Genomic DNA, 19158 nt, shown 5'->3' on the forward strand with positions numbered 1-19158 from the left:
TATGATAATGGGAAGTTATTTCTGTTTGCTGTGTATGGCTCAAGGCTAGTTTCTCAGAATGCTAGCACCATTTTGAATCACAGATATGGTAGATCAGATAGTACATATCAATTTTCTTTAATGGAGACAGGAAACATGCTTTTCAGTCAGTTCAATATAAGGAAAGTTTGTTATGAATCTGTTCTATTCCAGGTATACCAACTGCAGCCTTATCAAATATATGGAAAAACACAAAGTTAAGCCAGATAGTAAAGCATTCCACTTGGTAAGCTTCCAATTGTATCTAATCATTCCCTTCAAATTTTACACAGTTTCCAAAAGATTAATTTGAGTTGCTTTCCATTGCATTTCTGCACAAAATAATTTATTGTAGAGTTGAATTCTTATTAAGGTGTTCTATTTCATAGTGATATGGGTCCAGAAAAAGTTATCTGAAGTACCCAAATAAAACCTGAAATCTTAATTTGTAGTGGTTAAGTGGGTGTTAATAGTTTTCTCTTCTAAATGGTGTGATGTGTCCAGCCTTCTTTCTCTGAAAGACGACCTGGGTTTAGCCACACTACTGTTGTTTGGATATTTCATCTGTTCTTTCTTTTATGCTTCTGTTTATTCCAAAACATCTTGTCTTCTGCCTATAACATCACTTCAGAGGCCCCTCCCCCTTCTGGCACCAACGACTGCTCTGGCCAGAGGGAAGACAGAGGGGAGCAAAAGAGACTGCCATCTTGTCTTTACTAATAATATAATATAGTATATTGTATATACGTATCATATTTATAATATTATAATGTAATACAATATAATACTAGTAATAATAATTCAATATTATAATTATAATTATATATTTAATTACATGTAATATTACTAATAATATTACAATATAATGGTATAGTGCAATATAGTAATATATACTGATATTGTACTTTGCTAATAATATAATATATTGTATGAAAATATATATTGTAAGCCGCTCTGAGTCCCCTTCGGGGTGAGAAGGGCGGCATATAAGCGCTATAAATAAATAAAACCATAATGAGCAAATCTCATTAAAACAACATGAAGTGACTAGTATTTTACAACAGAACATATGAGAATCATTTCTTAGAGTTGTGACTCTGGCGGTTTGGGGGGATGTCTCTCCTTCGTTGAAATCATAACTGTTGCCTGCAGGTAATATATATAGTTCTTTTCAGGAGTATTAGATGACTGGATGTAATATTTTCATAAAGGTTTAGCACTAGCCCTCTAATGGTAGGAGGTTAGGAGTATTATTATTTGTTACCTGCTTTCTTTACAGCTTGAGCTGGGTTACAACATAGTTAAAATGCACAGATAAAATGCAATAACATTATTTTGTTTTTTTAAATTTGCAATATTTGTACACTACTCTATCTCACCTCGAAGGAGACTCAAAGGGGCTTCCAAACTGGCAAAATTCAATGCCATACAAACATTAAATACATATATTAAATACCATATACCTATGATACATGGCCTTATATAGGAATGTTGATCTACATATCATTGCTTTCCTTTAATCTCTTTACTGCTGCCTGGATAAAATATTGAAGTTCAACAAGTGGCTAAAATTGTTTTAGAGATTTGATTTATCTGTCTATTGATATTTAAACTATGAGTCTGGTTTATCCTAAATTTGGAAAAAACTGCTTTACTGTAATATACTAAATAACAACAACAACAACAACAAGCAAGTTGTTATTTTGTAACTTTCTTTGTGGGTGATGTCTTGACTTGCGCATAAAGATGATCCAGTTCTCTGGTTGTAGAGGCACTAATGATCATTAGGAAGCTGGCTTGTCAGGCCAATCCTCCATGTAGCTCAGCATACCAATTTTCACAAGCTTTCAGGTGGAGCTGCTTTACCAGCTATGGTCATAGAACAAACCTAATGTATTCTCTGCCACTGAGCTTTACTTGTCTCTGCTGATGGTTATAACAAAATTTCATAAGCAAACTCTGTACTGAATTTTTTCCTGGTTGTTTTGACAGCATCAAATGTCTTGTGTGTTTTAACTTTGCTCAGCTACAGAAATTGCTTACTATGGACCCAATAAAGAGAATTACCTCAGAACAGGCTATGCAGGATCCTTATTTCTTAGAAGATCCACTTCCTACATCTGAGTAAGTGGTTGCTATCTTAGTGTTATATATTTGTAAAATGGTTTCTTGCTTGCAGCATCCATAGATGAGTATTGAATGTAACTATGGCAAACTGTGATTGAAATTCCCACTCTTGTCAAGCCGTGTGAAGTTGCGTTGCTGTGCCATTTGCCAGTAATGCTCCTATTAATCTCTCGTTTTATGAGTGTTTGATCTTGTTAGTCATAGCATTAATCCTGTTATTATCTGACAGGTTGATTATGAATGCTACTGATCTTCATAGTGAACTGCTAACTGCCTGCAGGTCCACTTCTCCCTTCTGAAATGCCAGATGACATTCTCTAATTAGTTTACATTACTTTGTAAATTCATTTGATAAACTATGGGAAAAAACAAGCAAAGTGTAGGTGTAAAGTATGTTCTTCCTTTTTTCGTAATTATTTTCCCCCAGAAAAATCAGATCCCCCCCCCCCAGTGCCCGTATTCCAACTATAAATATGAACTTTAAAAATTAGTCTGAAAGATATAACCATTCCATTCCGACAAGAAACTTTCACTAAGAAGGTTGTAAAAGTGTTAGAATGCAGGCATGGGAATTCATGCATCTAAACTGTTTTTTCTTAAACATGAGTAAGTGAAGTATTTAAAGAGCCAAAATGACAAACTGATTTGAAAGTTGTACTTGAACTTCAGGAATTCCTCACCTAGCCACAGAAGTCCACTTGGGCAAGATACTTTCTCAGTCCTAGAGAAGCCAATGGCAAATTCCTCTGATCAGTCAAAGTTAGAGGCTCATAACAAAAACAACAACAACAACATTGTTTCAGAGCCATTTAGAAAAGGAAATTACCAGGAACACATCGGGGCAAATAGTTCACAAAACATGACTATTAGATGCCTATCCTTTTCTGGTGACATAGGCACAGCCTCTCTCCATTTCTAATTTGAAATAGAGTGATTCTACACGTAAAAGTTTTGGTTGTGAAATTAGAAGGTAGGCAGGTCTCTTTTTTGTCATTATCCCCTTCCTTCAAGTTTCAAAACAATATAAAAAAATCAGGACTGCTCATGCTCTGTGTAACTTCTTGCACAAGTTGATGAGAACAAAATGATGCAGCATTAGTACATATTTCTTGGGAGAATGTTTGCTTTTAGTGCCATTGTTATGATCCTATGTTTTATATCATTATAAAAAGTATACTGATATAACCTTGCCTCAACCCTAAGGTTTTTTTTTTTCATCCCTTTAAATCCTCATTTGAGATTAAACTGACAATAATTCAAAGCAAGCTGCACATTTTACCTTATGGTGGTCTATGGTAGTTAAAATGCTGGTCCATGATTCCTACTAGTCCCTGAACCATCTGTTGCCCAAATAATTAAGCCAGTGGGCACAAATACAGTGCTAATCCATGGGGTCTTGAAAAAAAAGTTGTGTTGAGTTCCAAGAAAAGTCTGGGAAACACATGTGCTATATAGCAGCAGTGTGATATTGTTGGGTCCTTTAAAGGGTGTTCTGTCATTACTTTAACATCACATGGAAAGTGATCACCTGTAACCTGGTTTTAAATTAGTGTTCAGCATGTAGTTGGGAGTAAATCCAGTCAAGCCAATGTGATATATTGAGTACTGTCACTACTACCTGTTCCACAGTTGGCTTAGCTAAACAGTGAAGCCCAGAAGTCTTGCAGTGCTTTTTCTTAGTAGTTTGATTGAAAGGATAATTAATGTGGCATTAGCAAACCTTTTAGAAGACTCCTGGATCAGAACACTTGGCTTTGCCAAAAGATTAGAGTATTTCATTTAATGAACAAGAGGATACTGGCTTGTAGTCAAAGCAAAACACCCTGTTTCTGATATTAGCATAGATGTTGTGATAGGAGGCTTTTGTCCCTGAAATTATCTGTCCCTGCAGTAAATTAATATTTGATTTCTTGAAACATTTCATATTAACTAGATTTCTAGCTTTTGGTTTTAATTTGCTGTAATGCTTTACATCTAGTAGATCTAAATGTGATGTTACAGTATAAAGGATTTGATTCAGTTTGTCTATTGGAAACTTGAGACTTGAAGACAGCTTCCATTTCCTGTAGATGGGGGTTTTTTTGGGAGGGGGGAGGGGTAAAAGCAAGGTGCCATGTGATAACAGACACATACTTCTAGAGTCTTCCATTGGCACAGTTCTCCATTTTTCTCAGGGGGGGGGGAGGAGTTATAGAAAATGAAGGGGATTGAAGAACCCGTTGAGGGCTGGGGCTTCAAGAATGGCTTTGAAAAGCCTCATGCAGGCTGCATAGTTCCTAACTCTGCAGTATTTTAATAACTTTTCATTATAAATAGTGAAGCTATTTTTTAAAAAAAATCAAATATTTAGAAATTGTCTTTCTGGACAGACACTGAACAGTACTATAACTTGGTATTACAGTTATACACCATTGTTTTTAAAACATTAGAAATGCAAGAAAGAGAGAGCAAAATCCATCACATTCTGTACAATTCAGTCAATATGAAAGCATTACCCAAAAGCCACAGCAATAAAATGCCAGTATATAATTTGAGGTACCTTCTTCAAAACCGTTAAAACATCTCCCTTCAATTGTGGTTCTCAAAATTGGACACAGTATTCCTGATGTGGTCTGACCAAGGCAGAATAGAGTTTTCACACATACTGTTCTCGAGCCAGGCATCCCCCGTTCTGTGTCTTTGCATTTCATTTTTTTTCTGCCTAAGTGGAGTATCTTACATTTGTCACTGTTGAACTTCATTTTGTTAGTTTTGGCCCATCTCTCTAATCTGTTCAGATCATTTTGAATTCTGCTCCTATCTCCTGGAGTATTGGCTGTCCCTCCCAATTTGGTGTCATCTGCAAACTTTGGTGATCATTCTTTCTAACCCATCATCTAAGTCATTAATAAAGATGTTGAACAAGATGGACCCAGGAAATTCACTTTTTGTGCAAGCATAAACTTGAAAAAGGAAATAAAACCGAACACACTTGCAAAGAAACAGCACGATGTATATCTTGCATTAAAATTATTTATAAACTCTGCATTCTTGATGAATTAGTGGACACAGTTTAGAAATCCCCAACCCCTACTCTCACAATTGATCTTACTGAGAACTTCTCTTTCTTTAAGGAAATATAGATAGCCTTTCCAAAAGAACTAATCTTATGGAACATTTAATGATTTATTTATTCCGTGTCAAAAGCATTGCATAAATAAGTATAAAATTGATAAAAATAGAAGGAACACAAGCAGCTAAATAATTTTTGACCAAAAATGGGCAACAGCCACCACATTGTCTGTACCTTTAAACAATTCTTCCTCTGTGCATGAGGCAGAGCATTGTGGCCAAGCATACAGATGCGGAGTTGTTTGTTCTGATCCACAGTTGCACAAGGTGGAGGCTCCTTCTAGGTAGTGCCATTTTGCCAGGTTGTCTTTTGGTTTTCAAACTCCACTTCTGAATCTCTTCAGGGACTTCCAATATTCCCATTCTTGGTTTAATGATGAGATGCATTACTGAAATGTAAATTGTTCAAGGGTCTTTTAAATCAGAATTTGAGCCGCTATTATAAAACCTTATATCCTGATTAATCATAGGCTGTATTTCCCAATTTGAAAAAAAGTATAATGTAGCATAGGAGAAACATACAGTTCTAATAGGCCTTTCTTGTATCTCTTTTTAAATACATTAAAATCATTGTGGCGTTTTACAGTGTGTTTGCAGGTTGTCAGATCCCATATCCAAAACGAGAATTTTTAACTGAAGAAGAGCCTGATGACAAAGGAGACAAAGTAGGTATTGAATTGAAAGTCATGTTTGATAGTACATTGAGGAGATTATTTTGTTAATCAACTGTACAGTTTTATAATTGCCTATTTAGGGCAGTTTATGACAAGATTAATTCTTCTATTTGAAGTCATATGTTTTATTAAGGCCACACAATCAAATTTCTCATGTGTAGGTCCCAGGTTGTTGTCTCTACTTTTATTTCTTGCTGAGATGAAACATAACATGAAATAAACGATTAATAATGGGAATGGGATGGAAATTAATATGCAGAGAAGAGTTGTAACAGTTGTAGACCCTTTCATTCTAAATATAAAATGCTGCAATAAATCTAACATTTCAAAAGGATGTAAGCCTTTCTCCTGCTATTTCTTCTACCATTACACTTCCTTTGATCACATTAATTTTAAGAAGACAATTCATGATTTATATGGTTAAATGATGGAGGAGATTCCATTGTGGGGAAGTTTTAATATCCAGTGGCATTGATGCCATTTCCCCTGTGCAAATCAAAATCACTTGTCCTCTTCCCAACTGTCCCTTCCAAAGTAGCACATGAGATGCAAGAAAAGGATGTCCAGAAAAAAAATTCCCTTGTTTTTCACATCCACATCATAAGAAGAAGAGGTAGAAGATGGATCCTTTTCATATTTTTAATTATATGTTCTATTAATTTCAAATCCATTCTTTCAAAGGGATAGTTATCCACTTACAGCAATGGGATTTGTTTACTATTAATATAGAATTTATATAGAATTAATTGTGATCTCAAAATTTAAGTGAACATTTTGAGAGTATGCGCAGAATTAATATGAGAGGGAAAAATTCAAGGAGTGAAGTTGGAGAAGATCAGAGAAGTGCACTTTCTGACACATACTCTCAAAGGGTCCCCTTAATTCTGGGATCACAATTTGCACTTCATAATGAATTTACTTCATGGCAGAATACTACTTTCTCATCTGATGGAATAGCTATAATTTAAAAAACCAATTAATAGTGGACATATTGATTGCCTTCTAATTATTACTTTTCTAAGCAGCAAAGAGCATGTGATCTAAGTAATATATGGTTTTACAATATCCTAGACATTTTCAAATTGTTGGTATGGATTACAAAGGTAACAAGATAGAGTGACAAGCTTTTCAAATGAAATAGGAGTCTCTTTACTGACTGCATCAGAAAGAATACTGATGACTAATTCTTGATTGTGAACTGATTTTCCTAAAGTTGTAATCACATTCACAGTTGTAATCACCACCCATATAAATAGATTGGAATTAATTTCTGGGTGAATATTTGATTGTATGTTATCTTTGCTTTGTTTTAATTTGTGTGGAAATTGTAATTTAATGTAACAATAATACAATAGGGTTTTAAGTATTGTATATACTCATGTATAAGTCTAGAAATTTTAGTCAGAAAATTGGCTAAAACGACTGGGTTGACTTTTCCACAGGTCAGTGAAAATACTGTACCTCAATTCCTACTTTTTTTTAAAAAAAAGGAACCATTCCCTTGTCTGATTAAAGTGGAAAAAGACGAGATCTTAGTCCATCCCAGGAGAACCTAAAAGAAGCACCGATCCCTAATACACTCCTGCTACTGCCGTGCTTCTGGACTTTTAGAATGGCTACCTGGATAGTTGGATCCTTGCAACAGTTCTGGCACTTCTCTCTCTACGTCAGTGGTTCCCAGCCTGTGGTCTGTGGACCACTAGTGGTCCGCAAGAACTAAAATATGGTCCGTGGCCTCACAGTTAATACACCGTTGCAACTAGAGTGACTGGTCTCGCGAAACCCTCTTATAGTGCTAAGGCTTATTAAATACTGTTTTCTGTGGGTGAGCAGATGGTAACTACTGGATGGCATATGTTCTGTATCAGAAACTAGAGCTGATGTGGTCTATCCAATGCAATTTTCTGAATCAGCACCCTAAATAACCAAACTGAATCTAAAGTTGACCCAAAACTGATTTGTCATCCTTTTAATACTAATGTTGGAGAATGGTCCCTGGTCAAAGTGGTCCCTGAGCAAGTGGTCGTTGGTCAAAAAAAGGTTGAGAACTACTGCTCTATGTGGAATGATTTTCAGTGTATTCATGAGCTATATCAAAATCCATATTTTTGGCCCTCCAAACCACCCACAGCTTATACTGAGGTAGACTTCTACACAAGTATACATGATACTTAGTAGTTTCCCTGTAGCCTCATTTGTCTTTATTTACTCAGGTTGTCATTTCCTCAGCATATGAACTGCTTCTGAGTTATATCTTCCTTTCCCCCTCTTAACCAATTGAGAAGAACCAGCAGCAGCAACAGGGCAATAACCACACAAATGGAACTGGTCATCCAGGAAACCAAGACAACAGTCATACGCAGGGGCCTCCCTTGAAAAAAGTCAGAGTTGTTCCTCCTACCACTACCTCAGGTGGACTTATTATGACCTCAGATTATCAGGTATTTTTGTTTCCAGCTTTGACGTTTTGGCCTTGGAACATTGTTCTGAAGATATATATATATATATTATTGGTGTCTTTTAATAATGTCTGTCTTTCAAATAAATATTACTGTGTTTTTACCCATTTGGTTTGTTTAAAATTGTTAAGCCAGAACTTCTCTAATGAAATACCAATTTAACAAAGTTCTGCAGAGTATATTATGTGTTTGCCCTTTGCCTGCCTTCAGTAAACCAATCTGTTGATGATTTAGTGCTTTTACTGGGTTATGTTTTATGGAGAAGCTATAAAACGCATTATTTGATCAAACTCAAAGTGTGCAAGAGGGAAACTGTATGAAATGCAGCTTCTTATTATGACTCAATTCATTTATCATACTAAAATGTGGTTAGTGCTACCCACAAGAGGATGAACCTCAGGCTTGACTGCCAGACCTGTCACATATCTATCATAATTGTTTACTTTCAGTTTAGCTTAATTCAGTGACTGTAGAACTTGCTCTAGCGAGATGTAGGTGTGGATGTTTTCCATTCAGACTTCCAGCAGTGGCTTGTCCATTTCAGGTCGTGGCCTCACCCACCCAGTAGTGTGGATAAAAGTAGATTTTAAGAATTGAAAAGTTCATATCAATTTGGTTCTCTTAAAAATGTCTGGCTGATAAAAGCCTGCATTGGCCTGTGTCATGCTATTAAATCTTGGAAGGGAGGTCATTGAAGAATTGGGTGATGTCGGGATTATTCAGAATAAAGCTGAGCCACAGAAACTCAGAGATATATGTACACTAATGAACAGAATTTGGGAAATAAGATGAATTTGAAATTCTAGTAGAGGGAGATAAATATGATTTTGTAGATATGGCAGAAACATGGTGGGATGACTTCCATGGCTGGAATATAACAATATTCAGTGTTCCCCCGTCGCTTTGCAGTTTGCTAACTCCGGACTCTCTGTTTTGCGCCTTTTCAAAAAAAATAATTTAAAATACAAGTAAGTAATGAGGGAACGACTGGGTGAGAGCCCCATGCCAGTGGGGAAGCAGGGACGGAGGGAGAAGGCTCCAACGAGGGGAGGGAGGAAAGGAGGGGGAAAGAGGAGAGAGAGGAGGGGGAGGGGGAGTGGGCACAGCTATACTGTACATATGCAGTATAGTGTCCCTACATCGCAGTTTTTCACTTACCGTGGAGGTTTCTGGAATGGAACCCCCGTCGTAGGTGAGGGAACACTGTAATAATGAAAAAGATGATCATAAAAACATAAAAGCATTATATGTCAAAGAGAAATTATTTTATGCATTAATCCATGCGCATGACCAGAGTGGACCTGTAGAGAACTCAGGAAAGGTTGACTTATTTAGAACTGATGGACTGCCCTTGGATAATGATTTAAATCTGTGACCGCTGACTATTGTTGTCTGTTTTTATATTGTCTTTATATTGTTTATACGGTTTTATACTGTTTATATTGTTTTATATTGTTATTACATTTATTTTAATTGTATATTTTTGTTTTGATGTGGGCGCCATGGGATGCCACTTTGTTAGCCGTCCTGCGTCCCTCTATGGAGGTTGAGAAAGGATGGGATATAAAAGCCCTAAATAAATAAATAAGATGGTGTTTCATGAAGACACAGGTTGACAGTTTGGGTATACTCCTAGACTAAGCCTTAAACCTGGAGGCTCAGGTTTCTTTGTTGGCCTGGGATGCCCTTGCAGATTTAAAACTTGTTCATCAACTGTGCACATTTCTTGAGATGTCAGATTTGGACATGGTAGTACATGTCTTGTTACATTTGCCAACAAAAACAAATCTAGGGACATTTTTTTTCTTTTGTTAAATGGGCAATGAGTTATATAGCAAATCTTATCAAAAGATTTTCAAAGACAATTTCTAATTCTTGTCAAATAGTTACCCAATTCACATAATTCACCTTTTTTAGAGTAGAAAGTAAACTAAATTGAGAAATAGAATTTCTTCTTCTTCATTTGTTCTTACTCTCTAGTTTATAACATGAAAATGCAGCATTATTATTATTATTATTATTATTAACTTTATTTGTACCCCGCTAGCATCTCCCGCAGGACTCGATGCGGCTTACACGGGCCGAAGCCACAAAACACAATACAATAGAAAACATAACACAACAATAAACAAGCAAATCAAACAATTAAGCAAAATAACCACAATGACAATACATCAAGACACTATTAAAACTGGTTCGGCCAGCGCAATGGGGTACAGGGTTAAAAGTGCTGAGATGGCAGGAGGAACGTGGGATTAAGTGCGGTGTGCAGCAGCATTAGTTGTGCTAAAGTGCATCTAGGACTTGGGATGGGGATTCCTAATCTGCGAAGGCACATCGGAACAGCCAAGTTTTTAGGTTCCTTCTGAAAACTGCCAGAGTAGGGGCCTGACGAAGCTCTTTTGGAAGGGCATTCCAAAGTCGGGGGGCCGCCACAGAGAAGGCCCTGTCTCGCGTCCCCACCAAGCGCGCTTGCGACGTAGGTGGGATCACGAGCAGGGCCTCCCCAGATGACCGGAGTGAGCGTGTGGGTTCGTAGATGGAAATGCGGTCACGCAGGTAGGGTGGTCCCAAACCGTTCAGGGCTTTGTAGGTGAGCACCTGCACCTTGAATTGGGCTCGGAAAATAAATGGCAGCCAGTGGAGCTCCTTGAACAAGAGGGTTGACCTCTCTTGATAATGAGCTCCAGTTAGCATCCTGGCTGCTGCCCGCTGGACCAATTGTAGTTTCCGAGCCGTCTTCAAGGGCAGCCCCACGTAGAGCGCATTGCAGTAGTCCATTCTAGAGGTGACCAAGGCGTGGACCACCCCGGCCAGATCTGCCTTCACGAGGTACGGTCGCAGCTGGCGCACAAGTCTCAGTTGTGCAAAGGCCCTCCCGGATACCGCCGACACCTGAGCCTCAAGTGTAAGCGAAGAATCCAGGAGGACACCCAAACTGCGGACCTGTGGCTTCAGGGGGAGTGTAACCCCGTCCAACACAGGTTGCCACCCTATACCCCGATCCGGTTTACGATCGACCAGGAGGACCTCTGTCTTGTCGGGATTGATCTTCAGCTTGTTCTTCCTCATCCAGATCGACACAGCGGCCAGGCACTCGTCCAGCACCCGAGAAGCCTCCTTGGAATTAGGTGGAAAGGAGTAGTAGAGTTGTGTGTCATCCGCATAGAGATGGCACCCAACTCCAAAACTCCGGATGACCTCTCCCAGCGGTTTCATATAGATGTTGAAGAGCATGGGCGACAAGATAGATCCTTGCGGGACCCCACAGGTCAAAGGCCAGGGGTCCGAGCAGGCGTCTCCCAGCTTCACCATCTGGGTGCGTCCCCCCAGGAAGGACCGGAGCCACGACAGAACCGTGCCCCCAAGGCCCATCCCGGAGAGACGACCCAGAAGGATACCATGATCGATGGTATCGAAAGCCGCTGAGATGTCCAGGAGAACCAACAGGGTCACACTCCCCCTGTCCAGCTCTCTGCGGAGGTCATCCACCAAGGCGACCAAGGCTGTCTCGGTGCCATGACCAGGCCTGAAACCAGACTGTGCCTGATCTAGGTAGTTGGTATCGTCTAGGAAGCCCTGGAGCTGCGAGGCGACCACCCGCTCCAGCACCTTGCCCAGAAAGGGGAGGTTGGAGATCGGTCTGTAGTTACTCAGCACCGTGGAGTCAAGGGAAGCTTTTTTGAGGAGTGGACGAACCACTGCCTGTTTCAAACCAGATGGAAAAATCCCTTGCTCCAACGATGCATTGATAATCAATACAAACCAGTCAACCAACCCCTCCCTGGCTGATTTAATGAGCCAAGATGGGCATGGGTCTAGAGATGAGGTGGTCGCTCTCACAGCCCCAAGAATCTCCTCCACGGTTTCAGGAAGAACAAGCCTAAAAGAATCCCACAAAATTGGACAAGCAGGTACCTCCGTCACCTCTTCAGGCACTGCGATGGAATTGGAGTCGAGCTCGAGGCGTATCTGGGCGACTTATCTGCAAAATGGTGTGCGAAATCGCGACACCGAGCTGCGGGGTCGTCAGGGACATCCTCCACCGCAGGTGGGTGGAGGAGTTCTCCCATGACCCGAAACAGCTCCGATGATCTATTTGCTGCAGATGCTATACGAGCGGTCGTGAATGACTTCCTGGCCGCCCGTATGGCCACGGAGTATGCCTTAAGAGAGGCTCTAGCCCGTGTTCGATCAGATACATCTCGAGATTTCCTCCATTTGCGCTCTAGCCCCCTTCTCGTGTGCTTCATCACAGCCAGCTCCTCGGTGAACCAAGGAGATGGCCTGTCACGACGCAACGAGATGGGGCGTTCGGGTGCGATCATATCTAACGCCCTGGCCATCTCCCCGTTATAGAGAGTTACCAAGGCGTCGATAGAATCGCCAAGCTCCAAGGCAGGAAGAACCCTAAGATTCCTCAGGAATCCATCCGGATCCATCAGTCTCCTAGGGCGGACCATCTTAATTTGTCCTCCACCCCTGCGGAGGTTTAGGGTCGCAGTAAGTCTAAATGTGATCAGATGATGGTCAGACCATGACACTGGAAGGATGTTTTGATCTTCCACTCTGATCAATTCGTTGTCCGCCACAAAGACAAGGTCGAGAGTGTGCCCAGCTTGATGCGTGGGGCCGGATATTATCTGTGACAGTCCTATGGCCGTCATGGTGGCCATAAAGTCCTGAGCTGCGCCAGATAAAGTGGTCTCGGCGTGGATGTTAAAGTCTCCCAGCACCACCAGGCGCTGGGAGACCAAGGCCGAATTAGAGACCACCTCCGCTAGCTCCGACAGGGAAACTACTGGGTCGCGGGGTGGGCGGTACACCAGCAGGAACCCCACACTGTCACGGCTCCCCACTTTCAAGTGGACACACTCAAACCCAGAAGCCTGTGGGACAGCGCATCTGATCACGGCGATGGATTGCCGAAAGACTACTGCGACCCCTCCTCCCCGCCCCCCTTGTCTGGCCTGCTGATGCACTCCAAAACCTGGTGGGCACAGCTGAGAGAGGTTTACTCCCCCCAGCTCGTCCAACCAGGTCTCGGTGATGCATGCCAGATCCGCCCTCTCATCCAGGATCAAGTCCTGGATGGCCGCGGTCTTACCATTAACGGATCTGGCATTAATCAGCAGGACCTTAAGACCGAGGGGACTGCCAAGGAGCCTACCACTACCTACCTTCTCCAGGGTCGCAAGGACTCTGTTGCGCTTCTCCCTGGGGTATCGGTGACCCGCAAATCTCCTCCCCCACACGACTTGGATGGCACCCCCTTCCTCCGGAACCCTCCCCCCCCCCTGCATGGCCGGGATCTGTAACTAGTCAGCTCTCAGAAGAAGGAGTCGGGCTGGGGAATAATCTCCCTTGGGCGTTGGGAAGGGATGTTTCTGATGATGAGGTAGATAATGAAACATCAAGGGAGCTGAGTGGACTGAATAAGGGAAGGGTTCTCGAGCGAAGGAGTGTGGCTGGTTGAGTGGGGGCGACCGGGACGGATGGAGTCTCAAAATTATATGAACCAGGAGGGGGGGGGCCTAACCGGTGAGCTAGTTGTGGATGCACGGGGACCTGATGGGGAATGGCAAGAAGGAACCCCGGAGGCAAATAAGGGGCGTATCTGAGGGTCCACAACTACCCTCCTAATGGTAATGCCCCATTTCTTTAAATCATAGCGCTTTGCCATAAGCTCTCCAAGCCATGAGTTGTCTTCTGGTGTTATTTGAAGACGGGAGGAACAGTCAGATGATTGGTAGTCCCTCCATAACCACACTATGGCTTCTAGTCTTATTTCCTGTGGTCTTTTACCCAGGATTTGGGCCAAGGAGTTACAAACTGCCCTCTTAGAGGTCCATCTGCCTCTGTTTATCATTTGGTCAGCAATGTCCACCGCAAACATGTCAGTTTGTAGATGTTGATCCTGAATGCAGGCTGCGGTTGGCTGAACCAAAAGGTCTGTTGTTGTATTGTTGATCGTCCTCTGAGCGGCCATCACAGACCGCTGCCACTCCACGATGTTCTCAGTCCTATGACTGCCCAAAGATTCTCCCCTTCCCTCAGTCAACTCATCATTCATTCCACGTTCAGCCCCAAGAACCCCAAGATCCGATGTGCCTTTCTCCCCATTTTGGCACAAGTCCTTAGTTAGATCTGCACACAAAGAGTTCTCAGTCTTTAGGGGAAAGGATTGCACAGGAATTCCTGAGAAAGAGGCAAAACCTCTAAGGAGGTGGTCCATTTTCTCGTTTAAAAACCTGAGTTGTAATAACACATGGTTAAACGATTCCCTCAGGAGGTCGTAAAAGTGCAAAAGATTATTCTTCGCATGAAGTTCTGCTTCAGCCATTCCTATGTCTAGAAGTAACTCTCACCACGCTCAGATCCACTTCACTCACATTTACTTCCAACACAATCAGCCCCTCCCAGGCACTCCAAGAATCCACACACTCCTCTCTCTCCCACAATTCACTCCACCAGCCACACTAACCCACACGCTCACACGCTAAAACTAATCACGCCCAGTAATCATGCACACTTCCTATGACACACTTCCTATGACACACTCTCCTCCTTCTCCCACATTCACTCGAGCCAATTAAACTAAACCAACACACATTATGATCAGAGGAAGATAATTATTCCTTATGAACAGCTTGCTCCTTTCCATATTAGAGTGAAACATTAAAAATCAGTACAGGTATAGACAGATATACCTTCCTAGACAGATATCACAGATACGACTTCAATATCCTTTCCATGTAAATAGTCAAATGTCTTTTGTTTTGCTTCGTGTTCCAGAGCAGGTAGATGGTCGTGAGGTAAATACTCTTTCACTTAATATATAGTTCACAAAAAGTCTAGATTGATTTTCAAAAATTGAATGCGTCCATAGTAGACTTACTGGCTATGATAGCTTTTAAAAAGGATATATCTTGCTGCACTGTAAGTTTCCCAGAACTTCCATTAGGCAATTCTTACACAATATTCACATAGTGTTACATGGCACTTTAAGAAATTGCCTATGTAGATTGGATTTGTAGAGGAATATACTCAAAACCAAACAAGAAGATGTTTGCAAAACAATGGGCTCATTTGGGGAGGAGGCTGCAGTTGGCTTGGTTCCCAGTTTCCCTTCTGTAATCAGACAGAGTTGCATTCTTCACAAAATGAAGCTTCCCTGCTTCGTTTCAATCTGTATTCTTCTGTGCCTGATCCCTTCGGGATTGAGGAGGAAAATCGGGGGAGTTTTGGTGGGAGGAAAAGTTACCTATGTGAAGTAGCAAAAATCAAAGTTATCTCTTTCATTGTTAGTTTTTTTAATGTGGTTTCCAGATAAACTATTCAAGATGGTAATTGAGTTGCATAGAGGTAGAAGATGCCAATTATAGTTAGCAACCTAATAGGAAAGCAAGGTAATCTCTGATAAGTTAAAGACATTAAGCAGATGTTTCATATACAGAACCAGATACTCCCTGGACAACTGTTAAACACAGAGCTCTCAAAAACTTGGCAGGACTGTATTTTTATATAACGAAACACCTCTTTCAAGTACTTTCTTGCCTTGGAGGCAGTTACTGTTTGCCTTCATTTTTTAATAGTTGAGGTTTGGCCATCAGATCTTGATTTTCATCTGGAAACATTAGGAAATCTTTTAAATTGCATTGAAAACTTTAGTGCACAGCAGGGGCCAGCAGCTTTGTTTTTGGTTCAAATTTTCCAGCAAACCAAGCCAGCATAGCCAATGAGGGATTATGCAGGTTGCAGTTGATAAACACCTAGAAAACTCTGGGGTAGGCTTTGCAGAAAAGTGTGTCCCTTCTGGGAGGAAAACCATCCAGTGCTTAAACATGCTTCTGGGTAACATGTCACTACAGGCTTGCTATTTTTCAACCATAGAGACTTTGAAAACACAACCACTTCATCAGTTTTGAGCAAAGGAACAAGTTGCCAAATAGCCACAAAGCATTTTGTGAGTTCCTAACATTTCTACATTAGAATGTATTTCTTTATTTGGTCCATGTATTACAAGAACAGTAAGCCCCTTTTACTTTTTTTTAACTTTTTCTCCCTTTCCTTCTTCCTTTGCTTTCTTCCATACATCTATCTTCCTCCTTCCCTCCCTTTCCTTTCTTTTTCTCCTTCTTTCCTTCTTCTCTTCCCCTGATATACATGGAACTTCACAGCAGCCAATTTGCTTCACTCCCTCCCCCCCCCCCCCCCCCAGTCATATAACAGAGGGACACTTCAGCTATCCACAGCCAATCCGCTTTGTTCCTTGTCTTTCCTTCTTCTCTGGGCCTGAAAAGGTTGTGGGTTTTTTTAAAAAATAATACAGCACCTTTGATTGTTTTAAGTTGGGTAATGAAGAGTATGGGTGCTAAGTTTGGTCTAGATCAGTGGTTCTCAACCTGTGGGTCCCCAGATGTTTTGACCTTCAACTCCCAGAAATCCTAACAGCTGGTAAACTGGCTGAGATTTCTGGGAGTTGTAGGCCAAAACACCTGGGGACCCACAGGTTGAGAACCACTGGACTATATCAAGCCATGTAGGAGACTTTGTAGTATCAACCAACCAACATACATGTACACACACATACTTCGACATGGATGGATGGATAGATGACTAAAGATTATCAAGGAGCCTCAGAATTATAGAAGTGGTACCTTTTGAAACAATTGCCTGGGATATTTGTATTCTGATTAGTGTGAAGAACAGTGATTCAAAGCAGGGTGCGCTTTAGTATATGTTGAAAATGTACTGATTTTCACCATTTACAAATGTAACCCATTGCCTCTTTCCTTCCTCTTCCTCTGCTTTGTTCAGCGTTCCAATCCCCATGCTGCCTATCCAAACCCTGGACCAAGCACATCACAGCCACAGAGCAGCATGGGATATTCAACTACCTCCCAGCAGCCTCCACAGTACTCCCACCAGACGCACCGGTACTGAGCTGCACCTGAATAAAGTCAATGCACTGTTGCTAAGGCTGCAGGACTGGCTGTGCTGCTGTCTGCCTGGAACCTGGCTTTGGGCCGCAAGAATGTACTGTAACTTGTTGCATTTTCAAAATGTCTGATAGCCAAGTTCCACTACTTTTCACAGGCTGGGAGTAGTGGCTCCCTCAGATTGTACCCATTTATGGAATTAGACTTGAAAAGAAAGTACTAGCACAGTTTGTGTTGTGGATATGCTACTTCCATAGTTTACTTGACATGGTTCAGACTGACCAATGCATTGTTTTTCAGTGACAGTCTGTAGCAGTTGAAGCTGTGAAATGTGCTAGGGGCAAGCATTTTTGTTGTTGTGATGACTTCTATTGATGTTAACAACGTTATCTGACCAATAGTACGCAAAATCTCTTAACTGGTATTTGAAGCATACAGTATGTGTTAATGAGATGAAAACAAACTAACCGTGGCTGCAATTGAGAGAATTTTGATATACATTGATTTTTAGTGACTTTTTTTGTGGGCTGATTCATTTTCCACATTGATCAATGTTTTTGACCAACAAATTTGCTGCAAAGAGATTTTTTAAAAGTAAAGGAAACGTGAGCATTTTTCCAGCAGATTTACAAGCCTCCCAAAGATTAATTTTCAACATATGTTTATTTTGTTCTCAAATCTATGACTTGACTGGTATTAAAGCTGCTATTCGATAGTAAATGAGTGTGTTATTGAGATAAAGCCGTTTGGTTCAGCAAACAAACTAAGATGATTGTCATAGGCAGTGTTTTATTTTTCCTGTTGGTGTTAACTGATTTGTGAGCATGCTTGGAATTTAAAAAGCATGAGTGATGTTCCCTACAAACAAACAAACAGTGCAGCATTCATTCAGATATTTTTGTCATGATTTTTGAAAGCTGGCTTGATGTAGTGGATATTAAATTTTGTTAATTATTTTTAAAATACCTTCGCACATTTGTTTAGGGGCACCCTTATTAAAGCAAAGGATTAAGGTGTTAGGAGAACCCTAGCATTTGAGGGAAAGCTATACCATACAATGTACTGTATCAAACTATTTTACATGAATGACACAGGTATTCTGAATTTTAAAGAAAATCAACATTGCTAAAAACAAGGTGTTACGTAATAAAATTATTTTTCATAAATCTGCATATGATTTTGCCTCTGTTTGTAAGTCAAAACATAAAAATGTGCATTCTATTTAGACCTTATTGTGATAATCCATGGATCAGGGCTAGGGCAAAAGCCATTGACTGCTAGTCTTTGGCTTATTAGAAAAAAATATTTCTAGTTCCCTTCATTAGTCAGACCACCCTTTTCATAATAACATTACATTCACACTTTAAATATTTGTATCCTGTTTTACTCACATTCCTTAAAGCCATATCAAAGTTGGTGTCATTAACAAGCCTAATCAATTGCTAGAATTTTTCCCTGGGCATTCTGTGGTGGTTCTTCATTTCTAAGTAGGTTTCATGATATTTACATCAGGGGTAAGCAGAGGACAATTCCCAACCACCACCACCCAATTTCATATGTAGGTTGCAACCCCAACAGTGCTCCTAGATACCACTATCTTCATCTGAGCTCTTTCCAAAATAACAACCAAATATGACATCATACCACTTCCTGATGTGCTAAGGACTCTGAGGAAAACAGGTATCTGGAGATTATGCTTTTGAGTGTGGCTGGGTAGGATGTTTTTGCAGGTTTTGAAGAGCTCTCTACAAAAATATCCCCATATCATTAAAAAAATATAGAAAAACAGACATTTGGTCAAGGGCCTAAATTACGGGACACAATTTG

The 19158-nt window shown here is 40.7% G+C and overlaps 1 protein-coding gene across 4 annotated transcripts in view; it reads left to right on the plus strand.

Annotated features, from left to right (window-relative positions):
* CDK8 (cyclin dependent kinase 8) overlaps positions 1–18501 on the plus strand; it is a 62216-nt gene extending 43715 nt beyond the window's left edge. For 3 of the 4 annotated variants that reach the window (XM_060770908.2, XM_060770910.2, XM_060770911.2), the window contains 5 exons: positions 193–265; positions 2045–2142; positions 5843–5921; positions 8213–8371; positions 17210–18501. In XM_060770908.2, the coding sequence (XP_060626891.1) occupies positions 193–265; positions 2045–2142; positions 5843–5921; positions 8213–8371; positions 17210–17335 (535 nt within the window). In that variant the 3' untranslated portion in view covers positions 17336–18501. The remainder of the gene's footprint in view (positions 1–192; positions 266–2044; positions 2143–5842; positions 5922–8212; positions 8372–17209) is intronic. The other variant, XM_060770909.2, reaches the window with a different exon arrangement.
* The last annotated feature ends 657 nt before the right edge of the window (positions 18502–19158 follow it).

This window comes from Anolis sagrei, chromosome 3, assembly GCF_037176765.1.
Source record: "Anolis sagrei isolate rAnoSag1 chromosome 3, rAnoSag1.mat, whole genome shotgun sequence".
NCBI lineage: Eukaryota > Metazoa > Chordata > Lepidosauria > Squamata > Dactyloidae > Anolis > Anolis sagrei.